The sequence below is a fragment of the Spermophilus citellus genome (genome assembly GCF_964194105.1).
Source record: "Spermophilus citellus genome assembly, chromosome: 9".
NCBI classification, from domain to species: Eukaryota; Metazoa; Chordata; class Mammalia; order Rodentia; family Sciuridae; genus Spermophilus; species Spermophilus citellus.
Window position 1 is genome coordinate 126,336,480 of NC_138191.1, and position 26,977 is coordinate 126,363,456.

Here is a 26,977-nt window from a genome sequence, read left to right on the forward strand (position 1 = left end):
AGTTAGAGGATATCTTGAAATTTTGTCCATTCTACAACTTATATTGAAAATTGGATGTCCTATAGATTTTGTTCTGCAAATGATGTTTTACAACCTTAACATTGCTGGGCATGGTGGCACATGACAGAAATCCCAGTGACTTGGGAGGCTGATGAAGAAATCAAACATTTTGAGACTAGCCTCAGTAACTTAAGAGAACCCCTAAGCAGCCAAGCAAGACCTTGTCTTAATAAGGGTGTAGCTCAAACCCCTGGGTTAAATCCCCAGTACCAAAAAGTACCTCACAAAAAAACCAAATAAACAACAAGAAATAACCAAACTTAAAATTTATTTTTAACATAAAATTTGGAAGATTATTTAAAAATTGAGATTTTTTTCTTAAATTTGAAGAACTGGCAAAACTGGACTCCAGTCATGACAGTAATAGACTGGAACACAGGAGGGGCTTCTCCCTGCTGCAGGGCCTACTTTGATGGTGGCCCTATTCAGCTCATGTATTTATTTGATCCCTTGTAGTGTCTCACGGGTGAGCACTTGCTCTGTGAGTTTTGTACAGGGACGGGGTTCATTATAAAACTTGTAAGACCAACTATAAAGACTAATTATAAATTATAAGACTAATCTTGTATTTTTGGGTGCATATCTTGCAGCAGAGAGAAGGTATTTGCTTGAGGCTTTTTTTTTTTTTTTTAAACAAATAGAGGTGTAAATGTAAATAACAAATGTGAATTCCTACTCTGTGCCATGGAGTGTTCTTGGTATTTAGGGTATAGTGGTAACCAGAGCAGACCCAGTTACTGCCCTGTGGATATTCTAGGCTCTAATCTGGCCTACTCGGCCAATGCTTTTGAAAATAGAGTTTTTAATAGATATTCCTGTGCAAGTAAGTTTGGGAATGTTGGGTAAATAGGTTTTTATTTGATTTTTAAAATATGATACTACTTAGAGCCTTTTATATATACATTGCTTATCTTCCAAGGTTGAGAAAGGAGGCTAGATAGAATATTCATGGTTTCCCAAATGTATTTGTCATGGAATCCTGTTTTGGGAGTATTTTGGAGGATTGGCTATTCTTGTATTCTTGGAGAAACAATTACCCATTGGGGTTTCTGTGAGGGGGCTGGCATTGTCAACTATATTTAGTAGGTTAGGAAACTGAGATATAGACTATGCAACTTCTCTGGGGTAGTTTCTCTTGACCATGATGATGGGATTAGATTCCTACAGCTTTTCCTATTCACTTTCCTTTTTTCTTCAGAGCCTATTTGCTACAGAACTTTAATGAAGAGGGAACCACTGAAAAACCTTCCAAGGAGAAGCTGCAAGGCTTCGCTGCTGTTTTGGCTATTGGTTCTAGTAGGTGCAAGGCAAACACTCTGGGTGAGTGAATGTGCCGCTTCTCTCTCTACCCGTCTACTGGCATTTACAAGCATTTGCCTTACTGTGAGTTAAAACATTTACAAAGGATTGTCTGTTTTGAACTTCACAGTAACCACAGGAAGTAAATTATTATTATCTCCTTTTTACTCACTAGGAAAACTGGGACTTAGAGAAAGCAGTTTATTTGCCCCAAATCCTACATCTAAACCAAGATCAGTTTGTTCTGAAGTAGAAGGCTGTTTTACCTTTATCAGAGATCTTGTGTTCTTTTCACTTACAGAGAGTAGGAAAACTAGCCACCCTGCTATTTCATGCTTGAAATAATGTCTTTCCTGTGTTAGGAATGATCTAGAAGAAGTTTATTAGAGTGGACAAAGGACTTGAGCAGCATTGGAATTAGGTGCAGAAATTACCCTTTAAAATTTATGGCCGATTTGTGTTTTTCTTAATGTCAAGCTTTAAATACTCTTATTTTTCAGAGTCTCAGTATCATTGAATGTTCTTCATTGAATGCTGTTCTTAATGTGCATTTATGATCTCTGGCCTCCAGATTTGTTTTTAGGAGAAAAGAGATTCCTTGCTTATAGAAGGGGGAGCAGATGTTTAATGGTGATGTTAGCCTGATTTGCTAAATTGAATCCTCCTCCCTTTGTTTTCAGTTGTCTTTACTTGCAAGATTAGAAAGTAGATACAATGGAAAATGAAAACCTTACAATTGAGATTCTTAGCTAGTAAGCAATTAGCTGGTTCTTAGACATAGTACTGCTATTGGAATATCTATCTAAGCTGTCCCAGTAATTATTTTGATAGTCTGAGCTATAATGTTTCTGCATTTGAACTTGGCTTTTAAAATGCTGTGTGTCATTCCTTTTTTTCTTGTGATGATTTCTTGTCTTTTCCGTTGCCTCCAGGTCCAACTTTGGTTCAGAATTTGCCATCTTCGGTGCAGGCTGTGTGTGAGTCCTGGAATAATATCAACACCAATGAGTTTCCTAACATTGGCTCTTGGGTGAGTCATGGGTGTTCTAGGGGTAGATGCTGAACACAGGATGTTCTGTGTTCTGTTTTTACTCTTCACTGTTACCTGCAAAAAGATCTATGTTGCAACTTATTTGCTGTAAGTGTTAACGGTTTCCTTTCACTTTAGGTTATGTGTCAGGAATTTTCTCCTTTTGCCATGATTTTATGCAGTAACTTTTAGATTTTCTAAGCTTTTAGATGCTGTTGAGTCTTCTCTTAGTTTACTTGATCTTTGGGAATGCTCACACAACCTCTGTTAGTAGATTATTCTGCCATTGAAGTTCTTTGGAAATGTGAAGTGTTATAATCTTATTATCCCTGCTTTGTAATTGTGACCTCTGTTTGTATCACCCAGAGCTGTGGTATAAGTATAATTATAATCTGTGTAATGGAGATCAGATGCATTGCAAAATCCACCTCCATCTCAGTTATTACAGGCAGACAGTAGTTTACTGCTAAATGTAGTATATTGTATATTCCACTCATTTGGAATTGGTATTAGGTGTTAGTTTCATTTGTTAACTTTGTACTTAATAGAATTTGTGAACTGCCCTCCAAACCCTCTGTCTTTCTTCCTAGGATGAATAACAGTGTATACTGGGTAGAGGCCACAGTTTATAAACCTCAGTGGAACCTTAATTTATGTCTTTTTTTTTCCCACTAGACAATTTTATCCAGGGTAGATGATCTGTCTATTCACATCTGATTTGCTTTCTTTTAGCGCAATGCTTTTGCCAATGATACCATCCCTTCTGAGAGTTACATCAGTGCTGTGCAGGCTGCTCACTTAGGAACACTCTGTGGCCAAAGCCTGCCCCTGGCAGCATCTCTGAAGCACACTCTCCTCTCACTCGTGAGGTTGACTGGAGATCTGATCGTGTGAGTACCAGTACCTAGAATTTATTGCTTTGTACATCTGTGCTTTGCTGTAGCTTAAGGATAGTGAGAGTCTCTATAACTATACAACAGTGGTTTTCTTATATCCTTCCTGATCCAAGAGAATTTGCTGTTTTAGAGTAGAGGGTAAGCACTTAATCTTAGAATGGTTTTTAAAAACTCAGATCTGAAGGGCAGCAGAGGACTGCCTCCTTTCTTTCTGTGCAGTATGTTTCAGAAGAGGCAAAAAACTGTATTGTGATTTGGAGGTGCTTTGGGTTTAAATGTTCACATGATAGGGACTGATTACTGATGTTTCTCCAGTGTCATTGCAGGAGTTAGACTTTGCCTTCCTAAGGAGTAGGGAAGGCACAGTTTGTCTTCCTGTACATAGGTCACAGGTAAAGTCCTATACTTCAATGCTGTAGGAGTAGTCATATTTCCAAATTAATATTTATTTTTTAGTTATAGGTGGACACAGTATCTTTATCTTATTTTTATGTGGTGCTGAGGATAGAACCCAGTGCCTCACGCATGGTAGGCGAGTGTTCTACCTCTGAGCCACAACCCCAGACTGAGTAGTCAGATTTCTGAGAGTTCATCCAGAAACTTTATAAGGTTTAGTTACTTTTTGAATATTATAAAATGTATCTTATTAATTTGATGCTTAAGTGTATTTTTTGTATGAAAATGATTTTTCTTCTGATAAAATATTAAATTATGAAATTGCATGATAATATGTATGTAGAAAACTTATCAAGGAGAAGACTGGAATAAAAGCCCCAATAAATAATTGAATTAATTATCCTGCCTTGTAGAGTTTTGGAGTTGTATATTCACTTAACATAGTTCCATTGTCTTTGCTGAAGGTGGTCAGATGAGATGAACCCACCACAGGTCATTAGGACCTTGCTACCCCTTCTTTTGGAGTCAAGCACTGAGAGTGTTGCTGAGATCAGTAGCAACTCTCTGGAACGCATCTTGGGCCCTGCAGAGTCTGATGAGTTCCTGGCTCGTGTTTATGAGAAGCTAATCACTGGTTGTTACAACATTCTGGCTAATCATGCAGATCCTAACAGGTGAGCCTAATGGAGGAAGCAGTCAGGTTCCCGAAACTGCTGTTGCTGGAGATGTACCACTTCTGTTGTTTTTGTGTCATTAGCTGAGAGCTTGTTACTGCTGTGCTTTTCAACTAGAAATTCTGTGCTTGTATTTTGCGTTCTTGTGGAAATGTGTAAAGAATTATTTGGAGTTCTCTTTTGTGATTAATTCTTAAGAATAAATGTTCAGAAAATGGAAGGTTTAATGTTCTGATTTGGAGACAATTGAACAAATTACTGGACTGGGTGTGATGAGATAGATATACAGGGGAACACCGTAAAAAATTTGGTTTTTAGTATTTTGGTCACCATACTTTTGAAACGGGTGGTCTGTGGAATTGGAGGTCCTGCTCATTGTTTGACATTGGTATGCTGTGTTGATGTAGGTAAGCGCTATAAATAAAGTCATGTTGTGCTTACTCCTTTGAGAATTACATATAATTAATACAAGGGTCTAAGTGTTGGGATATCCTGTGTCTTTGAGTCTAGGTTTTCATAAGCAACTCCTTTTTTTGCTCCTCTCTTTCCTTCTTTCTTTTTAAATAAGGAATTTGAGACAGTTTAGCTATGTAGAAATGACTCATCTGAAATGTCTCCTCCCCCCAAAATTATTGGCCAAATCTGGATCAGTACTCTAGGCTTCAGGTGCCTTTCTTATTTAATTTCCCAATTAAAGGGCTAGTAAAGTAAAATTGAGGTGGTGTTATTCATTCATTAAACATTTATTGACTACCTGCTGAGTGCCAGGCTTTCTGCTAAATTTTGACAAAATTCAACTGAAAATTTCCCTCAAGGTCGAGTTGTAAACAGCTTAGATTTTCAGAGTCAGTATGAGGAAGACATTGAAACAGATCTTATTACTGACAGTTAATTATTCCTTTTAATCCTCAGCGGATTGGATGAATCCATCTTGGAGGAATGTCTCCAGTATTTGGAAAAGCAGCTGGAAAGCAGCCAGGCCCGGAAAGCTATGGAGGAGTTTTTCTCTGACAGGTGAGATGTGTTTTACTTATTTAGTGTGAACATTTTTGAATGTCTCCTGAGAGCAAGGAACAGTTCATTTAGGTGTTCTCAGGCAATACATAAGGCCTGCTTGTGTGTCTCTCTTGAGGGTTAATTGCTTACTCCTCGGGGTTATCAAACAGGGGCTGGATTTCATGAACACCTTGTGTTGCTGACTGACAGTGACCATCTTCCCTAGAGGAGATGAGATTGTAAAAAAATAGAGATGGATTCCTTTCTTATGGGGCTTAACATGATTCTTCCATTTTTTCCCCTCCCGCTTCCCAGTGGAGAACTTGTGCAGATCATGATGGCAACAGCCAATGAGAACCTTTCTGCTAAATTCTGTAACCGAGTCTTGAAATTCTTCACCAAACTCTTCCAGCTGAGTGAGTGACAGCTTTTAGTAATCTTCTTATGGGAACTTTGATGTCCAGCTAATACTTTGCCTATCTTCTGCCTGAGTTTAACTGCCGCATGAAAATGCTAACAAGTGGAGAGAATCCCTCAGAGAAAGTTGGGAAGGAAGTAGAAACTACTTGGAGCCTTTCCCCTTTTCTGGCTCTCTGTCGCCTTCTTGCCTTTTCCCAGCCCTTCCTTATGGACTGTAACCTCTCCGTCTGTTCCTAGCTGAGAAGAGCCCTAACCCCAGCCTTCTACATCTCTGTGGCTCACTGGCACAGCTGGCTTGTGTGGAGCCTGTGCGCCTGCAGGCCTGGCTCACTCGTATGACTACATCGCCCCCAAAAGATTCCGATCAGCTGGATGTAATTCAGGAGAACCGGCAGCTATTACAGTTACTGACCACATACATTGTTCGAGAAAACAGGTAGACACACGTGTGTGTTGTGTCCCTAATAATCCCAGAAATCTGTGGAGAGCATTTGCTGGCATTAGTCTTAGCATTTTCAGTGGTTCTGTATTTGCCTCTCGATGGACTTCAGGATTCTAGTCTAGCTTTTTGATCTTTCCTTGGGAAAAAACCTCTGGAATGACTTGGCCCATCATTTGCAACCTCAGTGAATGTTTTGTGCTATAGTAGCCCCAGTCCAAAGCTGAGATTGGTGTGTAGAGTCACATATTTAGTATTTAATCAAAACTTCTTCTAATTGCTCTTACAAATTTGAAATACACAGATCAGATTCCTGTTGGTAATTCACCAATTTGCTCTTTCTTTTCTACCAGCCAAGTTGGAGAAGGTGTATGTGCTGTGCTTCTGGGCACCCTGACCCCCATGGCAACAGAGATGCTGGCCAATGGTGATGGCACTGGCTTCCCTGAACTCATGGTTGTAATGGCCACTCTGGCCAGCGCAGGTCAAGGTGCTGGTCACCTTCAGCTTCATAATGCTGCTGTGGACTGGCTGGGCAGATGGTAAGATGTTGAAATTAGAGGACCCTGTCCTTCCCTTCCTCCCCTACTCTCCCCTCTCCCATCCCTCACTTCTCCTCTTCTCAGGATTGAATCCAGGGGTCCTTTACCACTGAGCTACATTCCAGCCCTTTCATTTTTTATGAGACAGGGTCTCACTATTGCCAAGCCTGACTTTGAATTTTGAATTCTCCCAAGTTGCTGGTATTACAGCATGTGCCACTGTGCCTTGCTTCTTTATTTTCTTAGTAGAGAAAATAAAATCCTGCTTATTATTCTTAAGAAGTCTTGGGAAAATATGCCAAATGTCAATGGTAGCCCTAAGAACAGAGCCCTCCAAGATATATAGCTATATTTCTTATATTTTTCTGAGGATATTTTTGCTTCATAGTGTCCACAAATTGATTCAAGGCTCATAAAGATTTTTTCCTTTGTTTGATGACTTAGATAACAATGTTTCCCTCTCCTCTCCTCTCCCTCCCCCACTTTGGGACAGCAAGAAATACCTGTCACAGAAGAATGTGGTTGAGAAACTGAATGCCAGTGTAATGCATGGAAAGGTAAGAAACATGAGAAGTAGGAACAGGGAGTCGGGGGGGATGATCTTGTCATTGTGATTGAGTGGAAACCTCTCCTTTCTGTGGCTTGGGTTAGCCTGCAGAGGATGAGGCTGATGATCTCAGGACCTAGCAGTATGTCATTCCTGACTGTGTGCCCTCAGTCCTCTTCCAGGTGGCAAGAAGTGATAGGAAGGAAATGTCCTGGTAAAGATCCACCAGAATACATCTGAAAACACAGTGACTTTCTCTCATTTTGAGACTGAGAGAAATTTTGCATTCAAGCACTTTTTTTCTACCACCTAACTCATGAATCTGATGTGGTGGCCAGGGACAGATAATTGGTCTCTGATACCACAGCAGCATTCATCTCTCCCTCCATTCTTCCTCCTCATTATCCTTTTTGCACTGAAATGTCACAGTGCAGAGGAAAGAGCTTAGACATCTGAGTCTTTGTTGATAGTCTATTGGTATTTTTAGGGAAATATGAACTAATTACCTGCAGTTGTTTGTTGGAAACTTTTTCTCTTCATCTCTAAAGCGATTGCTTCCCTTCTGCCTTAGTTCAGTTAATTAAAATGACTTTCACAATGGTTAAAAAAAAAAAGCAGATGGTAAGGGAAAAGGCCAATGAAAGCCTCTTTGTATTTATAATCTGGTCTTGTCTAGAATGATTTGTCTCCAACTTTACTTCATTCTCCCAGTTTCAATTCTGCTTTATAAGACTTCATGAAGAGTTATTTTTGTGCTTAAAAACAAATGAATGTACACTAATTCACTACAACTTACTGACTAGCTATGTGTAGATAGTGGAAAGAGCTGGGGAAATAGATAATTAAAATGATCTTAGTTTTCTTCCCTGCCTGTATACCATTCCTCTGATCCTTATTGTGAAAATGTGGTTTACATAATAATTAAGCTGGAGAACCAAGTTTCTGTGAGGTTGTGGTCTTCTCTTGTAGCATGTGGTAGTCTTGGAGTGCACGTGCCATATTATGTCTTACTTGGCTGATGTCACGAATGCCCTGAGCCAGAGTAATGGTCAAGGGCCAAGTCACCTCTCAGTGGATGGTGAAGAGCGAGCCATCGAAGTGGACTCAGACTGGGTGGAGGAATTGGCAGTGGAAGAGGAAGATTCCCAGGCTGAGGATTCAGTAAGTACTGAGTACTTAGTACCCTCTAAGTTAGCCTTTTAAGGTCGGGGCTAGTGTGCTAATAAGCCTTTGGCACTTTTCCCTAGCCCCTTCATAAAATTTCCAACCCTATTCCTTTCTTCCAATTCCCATGCTTCATGCCTGGTTTGGCTTTTCTAGGCCTGCAGGAGCAAGCTATGGGGAGTTAATCTCTCAGGGAAGGAACTTTTCATTAAGCAGATGCCTTTCTTTTGTTCAGAATCACTTGTCTTGCTTCTTTACTTTGTATCCAAAGTAGAACTTCAGGGATGAGTCCTTCATGGGGATGGGAGTGCTTTTGTAGAGAAAGCATTGGTTTTTCTCTTAACCACAATATCCTGAGGTTGTACTTGAGGTTGTTGCAGATTTTCAGCCAGTAGGCTGTTTCAATTTGGATAGGTTTCTGTTGTTCATTGAGTGTGGAAGCTCGTGGTTTTCTGGGTATCTATATGGAAGAATAGATTTCTGATTAAAATTACTTGTTGTCTTTAAGGATGAAGATTCTCTCTGCAATAAACTCTGCACTTTTACGATCACACAGAAAGAATTCATGAACCAGCATTGGTAAGTGCTCTTCATTTTAGATGAGGATTTGCTAGGCTTTGATTTTTTTTTTAATAAAAATTAAAAAAAAATTTTTAAATTGTGGATGGACACAATATCTTTATTTTTGTTTGTTTATTTTTATGTGTACTGAGGATCGAACCCAGGATCTCAAGCATGTGAGACAAACGCTCTAACAACCCCAACCCTAGGCTTCGATGTTTGATGCTTCTGAGCTTGCTTTCTGGTTCTTATTTTTTGTAGGTACCACTGTCACACCTGTAAAATGGTGGATGGGGTTGGTGTGTGCACAGTATGTGCTAAGGTGTGCCATAAGGATCACGAGATTTCCTATGCCAAATATGGATCCTTTTTCTGTGACTGTGGAGCCAAGGAAGATGGCAGCTGCTTGGTAAGAGATTTACAACCTTCTCTGAACCATAAAGGGTGACTTATTTGTGACACTGGAATACTTAATCCAAACTGGAAAATTTCCACATCACCTCAAAGGTACCTGGGTTTACGAACATATTCATGTTCTGTTCCTGATCTGTACAGTTGTGGCCTATGCACTTCACTTGGAATATTAGAACTCACAGCCTCTTTAAAGATCTTGCAGTCAGTTATTCCTAAGAACTCCACAAGTTGCAGATGTTATAATCAAAGCTTGATGCTACATGTGGGCAGCAAAGTTAGATATTAGGTAAATACCATGAATTTTAGTATTTTGAATAATTATACATGCTTAGGTAATTTCTCTTTTGGCTCCAAGATCTTAGGAAATATTTCATCTGTGCTCTGGTAAGAGCTGAGGGACCCTGATGTTTTCTGTCCCTAGGCACTGGTGAAGCGAACTCCTAGCAGTGGCATGAGCTCCACCATGAAGGAGTCGGCATTTCAGAGTGAACCCAGGGTTTCAGAGAGTCTGGTGCGCCATGCCAGCACTTCACCAGCTGACAAGGCCAAGGTCACCATCAGTGATGGAAAAATCACTGACGAAGAGAAGCCCAAGAAGAGCAGCTTATGCCGTACAGTGGAGGGCTGCCGGGAGGAGCTACAGAACCAGGTGGGACTTCCAGCTGGTCCCTGGTACAGTAGAAAGAGTTCAGAGCCTGGCAAGTTAGTGTGAAAGTCAGTAATGCCTAGGGCTCCCCTTGCAGCTTGTTTTCTTTTTTTCTCTCTTAATATTCACAGTGCAATATAAATAGTATGTGTGATCAGTCTCTAGAGAAGGATTTATGATTGAGGAGCATTAGTAGTGCAGGGGTTGGTGTGAGAATAACTTTTAGTTTTGTAATACTCTAGAGCATTCTTTCTTCCTTTTTTTGGTGGGGAGGGGTACTGGGGATTGAACTTGGGGGCACTCAACCACTGAGCCACATTCCCAGCCAATTTTGTATTTTATTTGGAGAAAGAATCTCACTGAGTTCCTTAGCGCCTCACCATTGCTGAGGCTGGTTTTGAACTTATCCTCCTGTCTCAGTCTCCTGAGCTGTTGGGATTACAGGTGTGCCCCACTGTGCGCAGTAGTAGAGCACCCTTCTTGGCCTGGGTTTCTCATTTGGAGTCCAGAATCAGAAAATGATTTGATTATTTTCTCAATTTTCCTAATATATATATATATATATGAGAGAAGTTAGCTTATTATATCTGCTGGGTACCTTGGATCATTAGGGTTTCTCTTTTGGGCACCTAGTTTGGAAATATTCCTCTAGAATTAGTAGCATGGTAGCATATTAACTGGAATCAAATCCAGGATTATGGAGAGAAGGAGATGATGATTTGGTTAGGATATCCAACTGGAAGTGAGGAAACGATTCTGAAGGCAGTTACTGGCAAGAATATTATGAGTATGACCCATTCTCATTCTCTCTCTCTCTCTCTCTCTCGCTCTCTCTCTTTTTCACTTTTGTATTTCGATTTTTCTCAGGCCAATTTCTCCTTCGCTCCTCTTGTGTTAGACATGCTCAACTTCCTTATGGATGCCATTCAGACCAACTTTCAGCAGGCTTCTGCTGTGGGAAGTAGTAGCCGGGCACAGAAAGCCCTCAGTGAGCTGCACACAGTGGACAAGGTGGTTGAGATGACAGACCAGCTAATGGTGAGTGTGTCAGGGCATGAAATTTGGTGGTTCTAGGAACCAGCAAGTTGGTTGGAATACCTGAGTGTGCTAGATCCTCTGAGGAAGGCACTTACAAGTCAACCCCAGACCATTCAGGACTTAGTGTCTAAGTATGACCCTCTCCCCTCAATTGTACTATAAACAATGTCATAATCAACATGTGAGGCATGCCTCAAAAGAAGAGAATCGGGGGCATTTAAGTCAGCCTGGCTGATCCAACTCCTCTTCGTAGTTCATGAGTATATGAACCCCCAAGATGTGGGAACTCCACTTTGGGGCAGTTATAATAGAAATTTGTTATTTATATGAAATTGAAAACCTCCTTATTGTGTATTTTTCCTCAGGATTTCTCTTGTCCTCTTTTGATTATAGCCCTTTAGACAATTTACATTTAATTCCTCATAGGATAGGTATGGTTATATGGTTATCAGATATAAGTCATTATTCACTTTAAAACCAGCTGTTCAGCACTGAATATGACTTTTCAGTGTGGTCTTTCTGGTCGTTTTAGTAGCAGTAGTGAGTAGGAAGTGAAGTTAAGGCAATTTCTGAAGAGGAACAAACAAATATGAGTGAGACCCTTGAGTGGATCTATCAAGGTGGCTATTACTAAGGGAGTAGTATTCATTTGGAAGCACTCACGTGCGCATATATTCTGGTATTTTATTAAAAATCAGTTTATAAGAGACCAGTACGTTGTATTGATTTAAGTTTAGGAAAAACTTGACTGCACTCTTCTTATTGGGCTGACAAATGCCTGACAGATTTACCCAGATGTGCCTGAGTGGGAGGTTGGAACCCATAGCTTTTGAATGACTAAACTGTGCAGTGCATGGCATGTGAGTGCTGTATGAATCCACTGGACCTTAGTTGCTTATTACTGCCTGCTTTCTCTGCTTTCCTCTGCCAGGTTCCCACCTTAGGCTCTCAGGAAGGTGCCTTTGAGAATGTTCGGATGAATTATAGTGGAGACCAGGGCCAGACCATACGGCAGCTGATCAGTGCTCATGTGCTCAGGCGGGTGGCTATGTGTGTGCTCTCTTCCCCCCATGGGCGTCGCCAGCATTTGGCTGTCAGTCATGAGAAGGGCAAGGTGAGTCTTTGGATTCCTTCCCACTTATTTAGGTCATGCTTGTTTTAAACCCCAAGCAGAATAAAGAGGTGACCATGGTCACACTGGGTTCTAGAAGTGTATTAGGGACAGATTTCATTGAACTTTTCTACTTGAACCTTGAGTTGTTTGATTAGAGCTGATATAAGTAGGACAAAGACTGTTCCTATTTGTAAATTCCCACTCAAAGCATCTTTCATGCTCTTAGGAAATTTGCAGGGACTAGCAGGTTCTTAGGAGAGCTTAGTCCCCAGTCTTTCCCAGTTTGGTCACTCTATAAGGGTACAAGCTGAGAGATTAAAGCCTTCATAGGAAGACCCAGTGTTCCTTATTCAGTCTTTCTCTGTCTTCCTGGCTTTCTAAGGACAGGGAAATTTGTGTTTTATGGAACTAGTAGAAGTTGGAAGAGTGCTTAATAACTTATGCTTTTCTGGATTCTATCCTCTCTCATCACAACTATGATCCTTAAAAGAGCTACAAAATATTTCAAAAACAGTTTCATAGAAAACTAGGAAAGAACAGAATGACATAAGGAACTATTTTGTGAAATATTCTACAAGGAAAAGTTGGTTTTATTACTACTCAATGCCCTCTTAAGAAGTGGGGATCGAAGTCATTTTGTGTTTTTTTTTTTTTTTTTTTTTTGCCAGAACAAATAGAGGCTAATATTTGTCTAGAAATTTCCTAAGAGACTTTTCCATTTTAAAATAAAATAAAATAAAGCCTGTGGATTAACATGTCTACTGGAGGAATTTTTGTCATGTGCCCTGTGTTCTCTGAGAAGAATAGGGTTGGGAATAAATTGATAATGTTTCATTTGCAGATCACTGTTCTGCAGCTCTCTGCACTCCTAAAGCAAGCAGATTCCAGCAAAAGGAAATTGACGCTGACCCGCTTGGCTTCTGCCCCAGTTCCATTTACTGTGTTGAGCCTCACTGGAAATCCCTGCAAGGAGGACTATCTTGCAGTTTGTGGGCTGAAGGTAAGAATTCTGATCCCAGTTTGGTTTTCTTCAACTGTGTGCCCTAGTCATGTTCTCTCCTGTTCTGAGCACCAGTTTTTCTTACTCATTGTTGAATGGAAGCTTAAATGCTATTGGAATGAAGAAGAAATCTTCCTTTGGATTTCTTCCAGATCTTCCAGATTTCCCTGTGTTTGAACAGTCTGTGTGTGTTCTGCAAACCTGAATATGTTACTAGACAGTATAAATACTGTCTTAAGCCAGGGAATGGCAGGGAAGAACAGGAAGCATGAAAACTCAGATGAATTTGTCTACTTGTCAAATCACCTTTAACCACTTTATCTTTAAATTGTGTTCAGGACTGCCATGTGCTCACCTTCAGTAGTTCAGGCTCTGTCTCGGATCACTTGGTATTGCATCCCCAGTTGGCGACAGGAAACTTCATCATCAAAGCCGTGTGGTTGCCTGGCTCACAGACTGAGTTAGCAATCGTCACTGCAGACTTTGTAAAGGTACAGTTACAGCTCTATGACGATGTTGTCTACTTTTCTGACCTTGTTACAGAATTTGTGTGTTTCTTTCCCACTCATTTTTTGAGGAAGAGTAGAAGATATTTCATTCATATTTGTATGCCTAGTGCCTAACACTTAGTAGGAACTTGCTGAATGGAGAGTGAATGCCCATTATCAACTGCAGCTGTTAGAATTCTCCAGAATCCTTGGGGGATGGGACTGAATTATATTACCCTTTATTTAGGATTTCCTTCCATTTTACAGATTTACGACCTGTCTGTTGATGCCTTGAGTCCAACCTTCTACTTTCTCTTGCCAAGCTCAAAGATAAGAGATGTTACCTTTCTGTTCAATGAGGAGGGAAAGAACATCATTGTCATAATGTCTTCAGCTGGGTACATCTATACTCAGCTTATGGAGGAGGCCAGCAGTGCCCAGCAGGGACCTTTCTATGTCACTAACGTCCTGGAAGTCAATCATGAGGACTTGAAGGTTAGTGCAGGTGTTGCCATTTCCTTTTTTCCCAGGTTTAATTAGTTTAGTAACTCCTCTGTTTTTGTTCCATTTTCTTTCTTTTTTTTTAGTTTGTGCTTCTAATTTTTTAACCTAACAGCAGAAGCTCTTGTCCTTCATGACTAAACTGATTCAACTTGAAATTCCTTTATTCTGAGAACATTTTTGAAGTTTCCCCATGGGAATCTCATGCTTGGAGTGTGAGAGTACCTGAGCATGATTTAAAACTCATAGCCAGCATACCCTGGAGGCTGGTAGCCAGGACAACAAGTTGATGCACATGTGTATCTTGCCCCGCTAGGACAGTAACAGCCAGGTGGCAGGTGGAGGTGTTTCTGTGTACTACTCCCACGTGTTGCAGATGCTGTTCTTCAGTTATTGTCAGGGCAAATCGTTTGCTGCCACCATCAGTAGGACAACTCTGGAGGTATTGCAGCTCTTCCCCATCAACATCAAAAGGTAGGAATTGAATGTCCACCTTCCAATACCCTGATTTAACAGGGGCTATTCACTCCTCTCCCAAGTATTGGTCTCCATCTGAAGAGGTGTAAGAAAATTATTTTTCTCCAGCAATCCTCCTTTCTTGCTAGATATCCTTAAAATCTAGCGGCATTCAAGTTTCGCAGGTTCATCCTCCACCATGGAGATTTAAGAAGTAGTTGGCAGTGGTAGGGTTCCTGTTATGCAGAAGGGAGAAAGCTCTATAGTCAATTCAGCACATGTGATTGTAATAATTACCAAATTCTGATTAGGGGACAGAAGGTACTCATCCTGCCATTATGTTCTTTACATTTCCTTCTTGTGGGAAACTTACTGTATCAGGAAGTAGAACATGTTATCAGTACTGGAGGCATGGCTAGAACTAGGGGAGGCAGAGACTTTCATCCAATTTCCAGATATGTGTGTGGTAGTGGGTCTTATTTAGGGAGAAGGAACAAGAGATTTAGTATCTCTTTTAGTACTATCTGTTACTCAAGAGCCATTATGGCAGTCTCTCAGGCCTCTCTTTTGGGAATTACCTGGTTTGGGATGAAATAAAATGGACATGAATTCAGACATAACTTGACATGCTTAGAGATTCTTATAGGATGCTGGTTATCAGCCTTAGGCAGCTCCATGGCCCTATGAGTTGAAAGCCTCTGGGCACTTAGTGTCACTTGTTCCTTCAGACCGTGATAGCTTAGCAGTTTAGATTTTAAATGAGGACCCTTTCTGGGAGTCCACATTAGAATGTATGAGTGTTTCCCAGGGTTTGGAACAAAACTGACCCATAGATGATCTGAATCCTTGGTCAAGGGTATTATTCTGGAGTCAGCTAGTTGGAGGGTGGCTTTAGGTCAAGAGAACTATTAAATGGTGATTGGTACCCTAACTGTGGGAGTTTTATTGTCTGCAGTTCCAATGGTGGCAGTAAGACTTCTCCTGCCCTTTGCCAGTGGTCCGAGGTGATGAATCACCCTGGCTTGGTGTGTTGCGTCCAGCAAACTACAGGTGTGCCACTGGTAGTTATGGTGAAACCAGACACTTTCCTCATCCAGGAGATTAAGACTCTTCCTGCTAAAGCAAAGGTCAGTGCCTGAATGGCCCATTTATTTATGAAACTTTTCTGTCTCTTTTCAACGGAGGCCTTTAAAAAGGTTTTTCAATCCATTTCCCCTAGACGCCTTTTCTTTGCTACCCTTCTGCAACCCTACCTGACTATGGAACCAGTAGCCTTTCTGGATCTTTCTCTCTGTGGGTTCTAAGCTCTAGGTGTAGGAACTAACCTTCCTTTGTCTCTTCCACTCAGATCCAAGACATGGTTGCCATTAGGCACACAGCCTGCAATGAGCAGCAGCGCACAACCATGATCTTGCTGTGTGAGGACGGCAGCCTTCGCATTTATATGGCCAATGTGGAGAATACCTCCTACTGGCTCCAGCCGTCCCTACAGCCCAGCAGTGTTATCAGCATCATGAAGCCTGTTCGAAAGCGCAAAACAACTACCATCAGTAAGGCCCCTTCGTGGGGAATGGGTACACAGTCTTATAGGCAGTGACAGAGTAGACCACCATAAAAGATTTGAGAAGAAACGGTGACTATCCTGCTTGAACATTTGTTCGAAAAAAGAGATAAATTTTAGACAGTTTCCTGAAAGGAAGGATTCCAGATGACAAGCACATGTTGGCTGTCTATCTGCTGCAAGTCAGCAGTTCTTTGGTGCCCCATAAAGAATGATGTATGCATCACTTTGGTGCCCTTGCTTGCTCGAGGGGTTTTCTTTCTGGGTTTGGAAAAATGACTTGCTCGTAGGATTGAACTGATTGAATAATAGATGACCTCATTTGTTTAATTTACCACTGAGTAGTGAAGAAAACCTATCACAGTCTCTGAGCTGATGATTTTGCTGACTGAAAGAGGACTCTTCAAGGGAGAGAAACCTTGAGTTTAGGAGTGAGAGACCCTGGCTGAGCAAGGAGCATTGCAGCTATCATCACATTACGTTGTTCTAGAGTCTGTTTGAGATGATGGTGTAGCACATCCTCCTGTACAGAAATAGTTTGAATTCTTGCTTGCCATATACCCACCATCAGTATGAGACTTCTTTTTTTTTTTTTTTTTTTTTGGATACCAGGAATTGAATCCAGAGGTGCTTAACTACTGAGCCATATCCCTAGCCCTTTTTATATTTTATTTTGAGAAAGGGTCTCACTAAGTTGCTTAGGGCCTCACTTAGTGGCTGAGGCTGCCTTTGAACTTGTGATCCTCCTGTGTCAGCTGCCCAAGGCACTGAGATTATCCATGCATTACTAGTATGAGATTTCTTGGCATTGCTAGGTCAAGTGGTTAGGGATAGTAACTACTAGAGAGCTGGTAGGAATCATGTATGCATCATGCTGATGCAAATCCTGTGAGTTTGCTTAGAAAGATGAGAGGGAGCTTGTGACCTCAGTTTGGGAAGAGTCCTTAGCTGTGCAGTGGGAGTGGAGGTGGCCAGAGACCACCCATACCAGTGCTCTCTGGCAATCTGGTACTGTTCTCCACAGCAACCCGCACGTCTAGCCAGGTGACTTTCCCCATTGACTTCTTTGAACACAACCAGCAGCTGACAGATGTGGAATTTGGTGGTAATGATCTCCTACAAGTCTACAATGCACAACAAATAAAGCACCGGCTGAACTCCACTGGCATGTATGTGGCCAACACCAAGGTGAGGACTTTGATGGACTGGGTTTAAGCCTTGGATAGAAGGACTGGTCAACAGTATGGTTCAAGAACATTTTCCTTTTAGAAATTTGTGCTCATAATCACTGACCCTCATTTGTGGCTAAATGATCCTGGGATGAATGAACACTTTCACTCACACGCGGAAGGACTCCGATCCTGTAAGGCTAGGTTTCCACCATTTGGGGTCACTGTGCAAGAAGGCAGCAGAGTGTTGTTAAATGCTGGGGAGAAGGAAGTCAGACATGAAAAAAAGTCCTTTCCCTGCCTGTTTTTGCATCCTTGGAAGCAAGACAGTCATCACTGAGGAGTTAAAAGAATAAAAGTCTTATGTGGGTGCACACATTAAGACTACATCAGAGCAACTGAATTTAATTTAAGAACTTCTCTTAGTTTTCTGATTCCAGTCTTTTCTCCCTTCAGCCTGGTGGCTTCACTATCGAGATTAGTAACAACAATAGCACCATGGTGATGACAGGCATGCGCATCCAGATCGGGACTCAGGCCATCGAACGGGCCCCATCGTACATTGAGATCTTTGGCAGAACTATGCAGCTTAATCTGAGTCGCTCACGCTGGTTTGATTTCCCCTTCACCAGAGAAGAAGCCCTCCAAGCTGATAAGAAGCTAAACCTCTTTAGTGAGTTGCCAACCCTGGGTGCAGACTTCTACCCTTTAGTTATGAGTGTTGGATTAGAGGCCACCAGTCTGTGGTCCATCAGTGTTCTGAGCTCTCCCAGCTTTACTGATTTCTCTGTGGTCTCTGCTGTTAGAAATCTTTACTTGAGATATAAACAAAAGGCAGATGCCAGGGAAAGAGCATACTTGAAAATAGGAGGGATAAAGATAGGGTAAACTCAGTTACATGTTGATTTCTGTGGGGTGACTTAACCTCACTAATGGGGCTGCGCCTATGTCTAGGCAGAGGGGAGGCAGGACCGGCGTGTGGGATTGCAGGGCCTTCTCCAGATGAGGCCTCAAGTCACATGTCTCTGTGAGGTGTTTAGCAAGGCCTTCTTGTGCCATCGAAGACTTAAAAAAGTTCCAGGTACAAATCTCTAAGCTTTTCTTAAGACTGGCATCTTTTCTGTCATTTACTGGCCACCCATCTGATGTCCTTTGTCCTAGAAATAGTTGTTTTTAATGTGAGTGGTGATGACCTGTACTTTGAACAGTAAAGTGTTTGGAGACTGCTGGGGATGGGACAGCACAAGAGGGTCCTTATGTTGATGTTTGGGGACGCTTTGGAAACTTCATAGACTTTTGTTCCATGGAACTATTTCTTCATTTATTTACCATCTAAGGTACCATTTGTGTCTCAGGAGATAAAATTCCTCTATGTTTATAAAAATTGATGTGATTTGTGCCTTTGCCCAGCCTGGTCTGGCCTTTGCTTTTGAAGAGGTGCTCATGGCTCTTCAGAGGATGAGCTTCCACAGGCTTCTCTTGCTCATTGCAGTCGGTGCCTCGGTGGATCCAGCAGGTGTCACCATGATAGATGCTGTAAAAGTTTACGGCAAGACGAAGGAACAGTTTGGCTGGCCTGATGAACCCCCGGAAGAGTTCCCTTCTGCTTCCGTCAGCAACATCTGCCCTTCCAACCTGAACCAGAGCAATGGCACTGGCGACAGCGACTCAGCTGCCCCTACCACGACCAGTGGCACTGTCTTGGAGAGGTACCAGCATTGGCGGGGGTTGGCTTCAGTTCTCACCATTTTCCACTTGCTGCAGAACCTCACTGTGTCTTGAGAGTCTGCCTCTGCACCTGTCCCAAGTCTAGCCTGTGATTTTCTAGTTTTCACATACCACCCCCCACATTCAGTGTCTCCTTACTGTGCACCTGAAGCCTGAAAAGTGGGTGCAGAGTCATCTGATGCCACAGTCTCTGCTAAGGCAGATGTTTTATCCTTTCTCTTAATTCTTAGTACATTTTGGAGCAGCCAGAAGCCACAGACTGGAAGGTACTTAAGTCCGTTTTCTAGAATAGGATCCAGACTTGCTGAGATGCTAGGGAAACATCTTCCCTTCCATGCTGGTTGCATCATCTTCTCATCTTCCTGGGCACTAGCTATTTACTTTGGTAATGACATTGCCAGCAAGAGAGGCTGCTGCTGCGCCCTGTAGCAGAGTCTCCTTAGGTCTCCCTATGGTGGCATTCTCAAGCATCGCGCTTGGCTTCTGTGTGCTGGGGAGCTGCTGGTTTGCCATGGTAGATGAAATAATTCACGATGTAAGATTGTGAGTTCTTACATTGTAAGCTGTAAGAATAGCCCTGCTTGAAGTCAGTGCCTCCCACCAGCAACCACCTCCTTCTTTCTCTTTCTTTTCCCCCACCCTATTCATATATGGTTTGCTTAGGATGTGTTTCCAGGATTCTCTGAGCTTCACATTTTTTTCCTTTTTTTTCTTTGCCTCTCCCCCAAGTTCTGAAACTGAGTCCCTAACCAAGCTGGACCGGTTAGTATGCCCTCTTTCTTTTCTCTGCACGAGTGAGTGTGTGTCAGAGAGCAGTGTGTGTGATGGTGTGGCTTTGCATTGATTCTGCTTCTGTGAAGAGTCCTCCTGCTTCTTTCTGTTCTGATCATTGCATGGCTGCAGCGCTCTCCATGTGTAAAAATGGAGCATACCCAGGATCGTGAGTGCACCTTGGTGTTGGCCATGTCAGACTCTTTTAGCTCTATCCCTTACCCCAGTCCTCTCTACTCCTCTGCAGTAGATGAGAAAGGGTGGGAGCGGAGGGGCAAGCAGAAAGCCCTGTCAGCTCATGAGCCATAGAGGGCTCATTCCAGCCACATTTGTTCTGTACCTCAGGTCCTCTTCCCTAATACTTCATTGCCTTCCTTTACCCTCATGCCTTTTCTCCCCAGCTACCCTCTCAATACTTATCCTTCTCTGTCCAGAGCTTCAGCTGTCAGGATTGGTCTTTTCACTGTGCTATGTTAAATTCAAAGGAGTAAGCCCTGGGAACATGTTACTCGGTACCTTTAATAGTTGGGCTTCCTGTTCCTTCCCTAAGGGAGAATTGTCAGTTTTTGAGAGATGCTTTGCACTGCCCTTTGAATATTGACGAGTGGCATGCACCTAAAAATAGCTTGTTTACTCTGCCGTACCTTGGGACTCAGGAAATGCTCTTGAGCATTTTCTTGGAAGTGTAAGAAAAATCTAACCTTCTAATGTAGGAAGATGGCTTTAACCTTTCCCTTTGTGTCTCCCTTGCCCACTGATCTCTGGGCACCTGAGCTTCGGGTCCCATTGCATCAAGACTGCTAAGCCCATCTCAGTGATCCTCGCCACAGGCAGCAGAAGGAAGCACATTTATCCTCTTTGAGCAAGAAAAACCCTGTCTTTGAGTTACGGATTATGAACATGGCCTCAGGTTGATCTCCGAGCAGGAGCTGGGTTTCTTCTGGCCTGTAACACAGGCAACGATATGCATGGTGCCTGTGGCAGGTCTTATTGTGCTTTGATTTTGTATTTGGCATTCATTAGCTGTCCCCAAGGTCCTCACGACCATAGTTTGCCTAGGCTAAAGCACGAGGCGGAGAGAACGGTTGTTGTACTCAAGCCAGGTTTTCTGTCTCCCCAGGCTGGTTGTGAGTTCTTTAGAAGCCCTGGAAAGCTGCTTTGCTGTTGGCCCAATCATCGAGAAGGCAAGTTACTTCTTCAAAGCATTTAGGAGCTTTCTGAAGAGGCAGGAAGTCATTGGAGTTGTCTGAGGCCCAAGGCCTCACAGTTAAACAACACTTATAGCCTAATCTTGATTTGCCAAGAAGATCCAGAGAAGTCTTCAGCTTTGGGCCTCACATCCTGCTTTTGGGAGCCGGGTAGTGAGCCATGTCAGAGAGTAGGATATGTGGTTGGGAGCTTGGATCCTAGTCCTTCACCTGTGTTATATGAGAATTATGATTTCTGAAACTGGTTTTCTTTTTTTGGTCTTTTCAATCTATGACATATGACCTCACTCTGGTGGCCTCAAAGGCAGGATGGGAGGACAGACTAGAGGGTTCATTCTACAGTGCATTGTGGGGTTTGTGATAACTGCTGTCTTTCACATCAGGAGAGAAACAAGAATGCAGCTCAGGAGCTGGCCACTTTGCTGCTGTCCCTGCCAGCACCTGCCAGTGTCCAGCAACAGTCCAAGAGCCTTCTGGCCAGCCTCCATACCAGCCGCTCAGCCTATCACAGCCACAAGGTAATCGTTCCCTTTTAGGGAGGCTTCTGTAGAATTGGAAGTTGTGGCCCTGACAGGGAACTAAATAAGTTGGTTTTGTGTATGTGAAGTGAGGGCACAGCTGTGTAAGCTGTGGAGAGGCTTGATAGCAGTGAGATTAGACCTGAGTCTAGAGTTTTCTTCTGGGAAATGCATGAACACCACTCAAAGCTGAGGGTCACCGACCAGTGGGCCACTGGTTTGTGTTGTTTTTTTAATTCCTCTAGTAGGATCAGCAAGGCTTAAGAAAGAGAAAGACACTAGGGGTGGCAGCTTCTCCTCAGAACAGTGAGGGGAGGGGAGTCACTCAGTGGATAGAGCTGCCGGTGTTTTCACTCCACCCCTGGCTGTAGGATAATGTGAAAGGCATCCTGTTCCCTGGAGCAGTGTTGACTGATTAGTGGTTGGGGAGCATCTGAAGGGCCTCCCCCATAAAAATCAGTAGATGCTAAAGGAGGTGAGTTGGGCCAGTTTCCTTATTTGGACGAGATGACAGTTTAGAAGCCACTAGCCCAGAAGCCTTGGTTAGCTTTCATGTCTCCTGCCCATAAAATTGAGAAATGTGAGTTTAACTTGTGACCCTCCCCAAGGAAAGGTGGTTTTGGAAACATCACCCTTAGGCACTAGGAACTTGCTGAGAAACTGCTCTTCTGCTAGAGGGAGATCTGGGCTGCTGCAGTACCGGAGACTTGAGTGGACTCTAATTTTCCTATCATGCTTTGATACTGATTGTGTGACTTTTGACTTGTTAAAGACTTTAATGTTTAGTGCTGGGATGTAGCTCAGTGGCAAAGCGTCTGCCTTGCATTCGCAGAGCCCTGGGTTCGACCCCCCAGTTCAAAAAAAGAAAAAAAAAGACTTTAATGTTTTATGTGTTTTAAGTCCAACATATTGGGCTGCTTTGAAGGTTTGTTCTGGGTGGTTGGTGGGAATTGATCTGTTCTCCTGAGAGGAGGTAGCAATCCTGATGATTGCCACTCCCCTCTATTTTTTGTTTTTAGTGTTCAGCCTTTGCTTATGGTTGATTCTCTGTGGTGCTGTGTTGTATAGGATCAGGCCTTGTTGAGCAAAGCTGTGCAGTGTCTCAATGCATCCAGCAGAGAAGGCAAGGATCTGGACCCTGAGGTGTTCCAGAGGCTGGTGATCACAGCTCGTTCCATCGCCATCATGCGACCTAATAACCTTGTCCACTTCACGGAGTCAAAGCTGCCCCAGATGGAAACAGGTGAACTTGGCCTACGTGGCTGTGGTCCTGAAATCTGCTTACACTTCTCTACCCTCTCTCCTCCTCTTTCTATTCTCACTGGCCTTTCAACTGACCTCAGGCTCTGTGATAAGGATTTTGCTGCCTGTTCTATATCTTGTGGATGTTAGGATGTCCCATTTTAACTGAGTGCCCTTTCCAGTGCTCATCTTGAGTTTTATTTGATTATACTTGAGTTTATTTAGTGTTCTGAACATCAAGTATAATTTGTCTCTGGAGTTAACATTGTTACGGTCTTTAGGGTAAAGCTAAACTTGGTCGGTCCTGCTCATATTGAAGTTATGGGTTGTATCTTGTACTTTCATATTGTCTTTTTGCCAGTACTTTATTAATATGTTCAGTGGCCTTTCTCAGTGCTGCATTCTGTTCCTTCATCTCTTCTTACATTGATTGGGTACCAAACCTGTTTTGCCATTTTCAAATAGAATTAATCGATGCTTTTACATTTTTTTATTATTTATACGTCCCCATGTGCTGTCATTGTCCTGCTTGTCCTCCCTCCTAACACTACAATACTAGAAACATTCTCAGATGTTCCCCTAGATTTTAGAAGTTGAACAGTTGGAATGGACATCTTTTAATCTGCTGTAAAGATCCTGAATGCTCCCCTTTCTACTTAATTCTAACATTCAATGTTTTCTGTGATATTCCTTTCCCAGACTGTTTTTTTCCTAGATGTGCCTGCTGGAATCTAGGGATAGTTGGCATATTGATTGGGGCCCCACTTGAAACTCCCTCCGCAGGCAAGCTTCCTTGACCTGAGTTAACCTTAAAACAAATTAAATTCCATCTTTGATTTGCCATCGTTAATAATCTTCTTTCTCCTGCGTAGAAGGAGTGGATGAGGGGAAGGAACTGCAGAAGCAGGTGGAAGGAGATTGCTGTAGTTTCATCACCCAGCTTGTGAACCACTTCTGGAAACTCCATGCGTCCAAACCCAAGAATGCCTTCTTGGCACCTGCTTGCCTGCCAGGTATCATATTAAAAGGGACACTTGACACTTGATACATAATGAAGTTGATATAAATTCTGTCTTTCAATAGCTATGACCCTTAGCCTTCATCATTCACTTCTTCCAGAATTAATAATTGGGAACTAGAAGTCTGTGAGATCGGTGTATTATTCCTGATACAGGAACTAGCTTTGTGGCAGAGAGTAGGGTTTTCTTGTGCTGTATCTCTTCACGTGGGGTTGCACGTTTCATGTAAAGAGATACTGTGTGTGTATGGTGTATGTATCTTCTACGGTATTTATTATTGTTTTTAAGAACATTTTTTAAAACTTGTTCAATGTTTATTCGAAAGTTAAAAATTAAGTATCAGTCTTGAATTATTTTATTTATAAGCTGCTACTGTGTCAGGTATCTTAACTTCTCATGCTACTGAAAGCTTAGGCGGAAGAGGAAGCAACAGAGAATAGTAGAACAACCTGGTATTCATCTGTTTGGAGATTACTTGGACGCTAGACCAGCAGGCTTGTCAAGGTCATGTTCTATCATTGCCTGAGGTTTGGGGATTGTAGGGGGCATTTAGCATCGGCCTACCTCTTCACATTTCCCTGCCTTGTCTTTTGATAGCTGCAGAGTGGACAACTGCTCACTTCTATCATGCAGGATATCTGGAAAGGCTTTTGAGGACAGTTTGGGAGATTAGAAGACTATTAATAAGACAAATCACAAATGCTGCTGACAGTCCACATTCTGTGTGTGTGTTTTGTGGGTTTGTTCTGCTGTGTTGTGCTTGTTGTCTTTTGTTAGCTTGACCTTTATGTGGGAATAAGAATTTGTACTTTATCTTAAGCTCCCAAGTATCTAGAGGCTTTTCCACCAAGTTTTCAGATGATATTTTTCTTCCCTGTAGGCCTTACTCATATTGAAGCTACTGTCAATGCACTGGTAGACATTATCCATGGCTACTGTACTTGTGAGCTGGATTGTATCAACACTGCGTCCAAGATCTACATGCAGATGCTATTATGTCCTGTACGTACCATTCCTGAGAATGTCTGGAAAAAATTTTTTAATAGGCTTAAAGGAATTCATAGTTTCAAATATCAATAAAAGCTTTAAGATCTTACAGCATGGAAGAGTAAGGTTAGGAAAGGGAGTGAGTGGGCTTAGTCTTTCTTGTTCAGTGCTGAATCCTTAAGGACTAGTCTGGTATTTGGTATATAGTGCTAAGTATTACTTAAACAAGCACATGAATGAATGTAGCACATTAAGATGTCTCTTTCTAGGAACCCTGTCACAGAAGCTACATGTTAGAGGTACTGTTTATAGCACAGAGCTAAGAGGAGCACTGAGGGCTTGAACATCTGAAGAAAAGCCAGTGTCTATATGTAAGGAGTCAAAAGTGACTTCAGGGGCAAATGGCCTGCCAGACTGTCACCAGGAACTGAGAGACAGGAAGGCAGTGAATGGGTCTTCTGTATGCCAGGTTGGAAGTGCCAGTCAGCTTAACCTGCTGAATTTGGGTCAGCTGGGTGCCTGTGAGATAGGTCTTCACAACGCATGTGAGTGACGCACTGAGAAAGTGTGGCAGCTGCTTTTGTGAATAAGCATGACAGTTTCCTTTTAAACTTCAGGATCCTGCTGTGAGCTTCTCCTGTAAACAAGCTCTAATTCGAGTCCTAAGGCCCAGGAACAAACGGAGACATGTGACTTTACCCTCTTCCCCTCGAAGCAACACTCCAATGGGTAATGTGAGGTGTGGGTTTGGGCTTCTGTCTGGGTTGGGGAGGTGGGGGAGAAGAGGTGCAGTCTTAGGAAGTGCTGCTCATGTTGACCAAGAGCCTTTGGTTTTTTTTATTTCTTACCCTACTTTTTCATGAAGAATTTTAAGGTGACATATAAAAATGTGTATAGTTAAGTAGAATAAAAATAATGAAAGTCAAGACTATGTAAAAATAAAGGTAACAATGAAAACCAAGCAAAGGATATAGGACTCTTCATGACAGGGTCCCACGTGGTCGTTAGTGAATACCTTATACTTGGCTGGAGCTTCTCCGGAGTCCCAGCATAAGAACATTTGAAAAGATCATGGTGACCAAACACAAAATGAACTTAATTTCCCCAGGCACCAAAGCACTTCATTAAGGCTCCATTTTGTTTTGCCTAAGGAACAGAATCCTCAGTGGCCATACTGATAATAAGTTTGACAGATTTCACAGATTTCCCTCATAATACACTTGGCCATGGTCAAGAGTTCACCATTTTACATTTTAATAAGAGCAATTCTATAGACTGTCTAATAGCATTATACTATATAACTCTTTGGTTACTTGATTTGATTTGAAAGTAAGTTTCAAATGAAAGTTAAATATATTTTTAAATTTTCCAGCAGCCACATAAGGAGTATAAAGAAATAAGGATAATTAATGTACTAAAAATTTGCTTGATCCAGTGTATCAAAAATATTATTTCAACATGTAGCCAATATAAAAAAACCACTAGTGAAATGCTTTGTTTTCTGGCGGTATCTTTCAGGTCCAACGTGGATTTTATGCTAGTGGCACATCTCCAGATGGACTAGCCAGAGCTCAGTAGCCACCCGTGGCTGTTGCCTACTGTATGGGACAGCCTGGGTCTAGACGAGTGTAACTTTCAGACATTCTTCCCTGAGTGACATGTATCTTATCTAAGGTTTTGATGAGTTAGGTAATGGTTTGCAGTCTTTTCTCTAGCAAGAACCTACGCTGCCAACAGTTTGTGTTTCTTCAAGCTTCTTTTTTATTTATTTATTTATTTATTTATTTATTTATTTATTTATTTATTTATTTTGTGCTGGGGATTGAACTCAGGGCCTTGTGCATGCAAGGCAAGCGCTCTACCAACTGGGCTATATCCCCAGCCCAACAGTTTGTTTTTCTAATTAAGGACATATTTGCCTGTTTTAATAATCCATCAAACCTGACTGTGCATGGTGGCCTGTAATCCCAGGGATTTAGAAGACTGAGGCAGGAGGATTAGAAGTTCAAGGCCGGCCCCGGCAATTTAACGAGGCCCTAAGCAACTTAGTGAGATACTGTCTCAAAAAATAAATAGGGCTAGGGATGTGGTTA

General features: G+C 42.1%; 1 protein-coding gene across 11 annotated transcripts in view; it reads left to right on the plus strand.

The window, feature by feature from the left end:
• The window catches only part of UBR4 (ubiquitin protein ligase E3 component n-recognin 4), a 128,723-nt gene that overhangs the window by 37,843 nt on the left and 63,903 nt on the right, over positions 1-26,977 (plus strand). For 4 of the 11 annotated variants that reach the window (XM_081308072.1, XM_081308071.1, XM_081308067.1 and 1 more), the window contains exons 26-57: positions 1,259-1,380; positions 2,292-2,389; positions 3,122-3,279; positions 4,146-4,355; positions 5,268-5,369; positions 5,667-5,767; positions 6,009-6,207; positions 6,564-6,752; positions 7,246-7,309; positions 8,269-8,460; positions 8,972-9,042; positions 9,286-9,433; positions 9,860-10,087; positions 10,952-11,122; positions 12,054-12,236; positions 13,078-13,236; positions 13,575-13,727; positions 13,992-14,219; positions 14,542-14,699; positions 15,637-15,808; positions 16,030-16,231; positions 17,267-17,430; positions 17,868-18,084; positions 18,904-19,120; positions 19,869-19,901; positions 21,031-21,094; positions 21,502-21,636; positions 22,705-22,879; positions 23,578-23,661; positions 23,751-23,891; positions 24,778-24,899; positions 25,502-25,613. In XM_081308072.1, coding sequence (XP_081164198.1) covers positions 1,259-1,380; positions 2,292-2,389; positions 3,122-3,279; positions 4,146-4,355; positions 5,268-5,369; positions 5,667-5,767; positions 6,009-6,207; positions 6,564-6,752; positions 7,246-7,309; positions 8,269-8,460; positions 8,972-9,042; positions 9,286-9,433; positions 9,860-10,087; positions 10,952-11,122; positions 12,054-12,236; positions 13,078-13,236; positions 13,575-13,727; positions 13,992-14,219; positions 14,542-14,699; positions 15,637-15,808; positions 16,030-16,231; positions 17,267-17,430; positions 17,868-18,084; positions 18,904-19,120; positions 19,869-19,901; positions 21,031-21,094; positions 21,502-21,636; positions 22,705-22,879; positions 23,578-23,661; positions 23,751-23,891; positions 24,778-24,899; positions 25,502-25,613 — 4,772 coding nt within the window. The remainder of the gene's footprint in view (positions 1-1,258; positions 1,381-2,291; positions 2,390-3,121; positions 3,280-4,145; positions 4,356-5,267; positions 5,370-5,666; positions 5,768-6,008; positions 6,208-6,563; positions 6,753-7,245; positions 7,310-8,268; positions 8,461-8,971; positions 9,043-9,285; positions 9,434-9,859; positions 10,088-10,951; positions 11,123-12,053; positions 12,237-13,077; positions 13,237-13,574; positions 13,728-13,991; positions 14,220-14,541; positions 14,700-15,636; positions 15,809-16,029; positions 16,232-17,266; positions 17,431-17,867; positions 18,085-18,903; positions 19,121-19,868; positions 19,902-21,030; positions 21,095-21,501; positions 21,637-22,704; positions 22,880-23,577; positions 23,662-23,750; positions 23,892-24,777; positions 24,900-25,501; positions 25,614-26,977) is intronic. The other 7 variants (XM_081308074.1, XM_081308069.1, XM_081308075.1 and 4 more) reach the window with 5 other exon arrangements.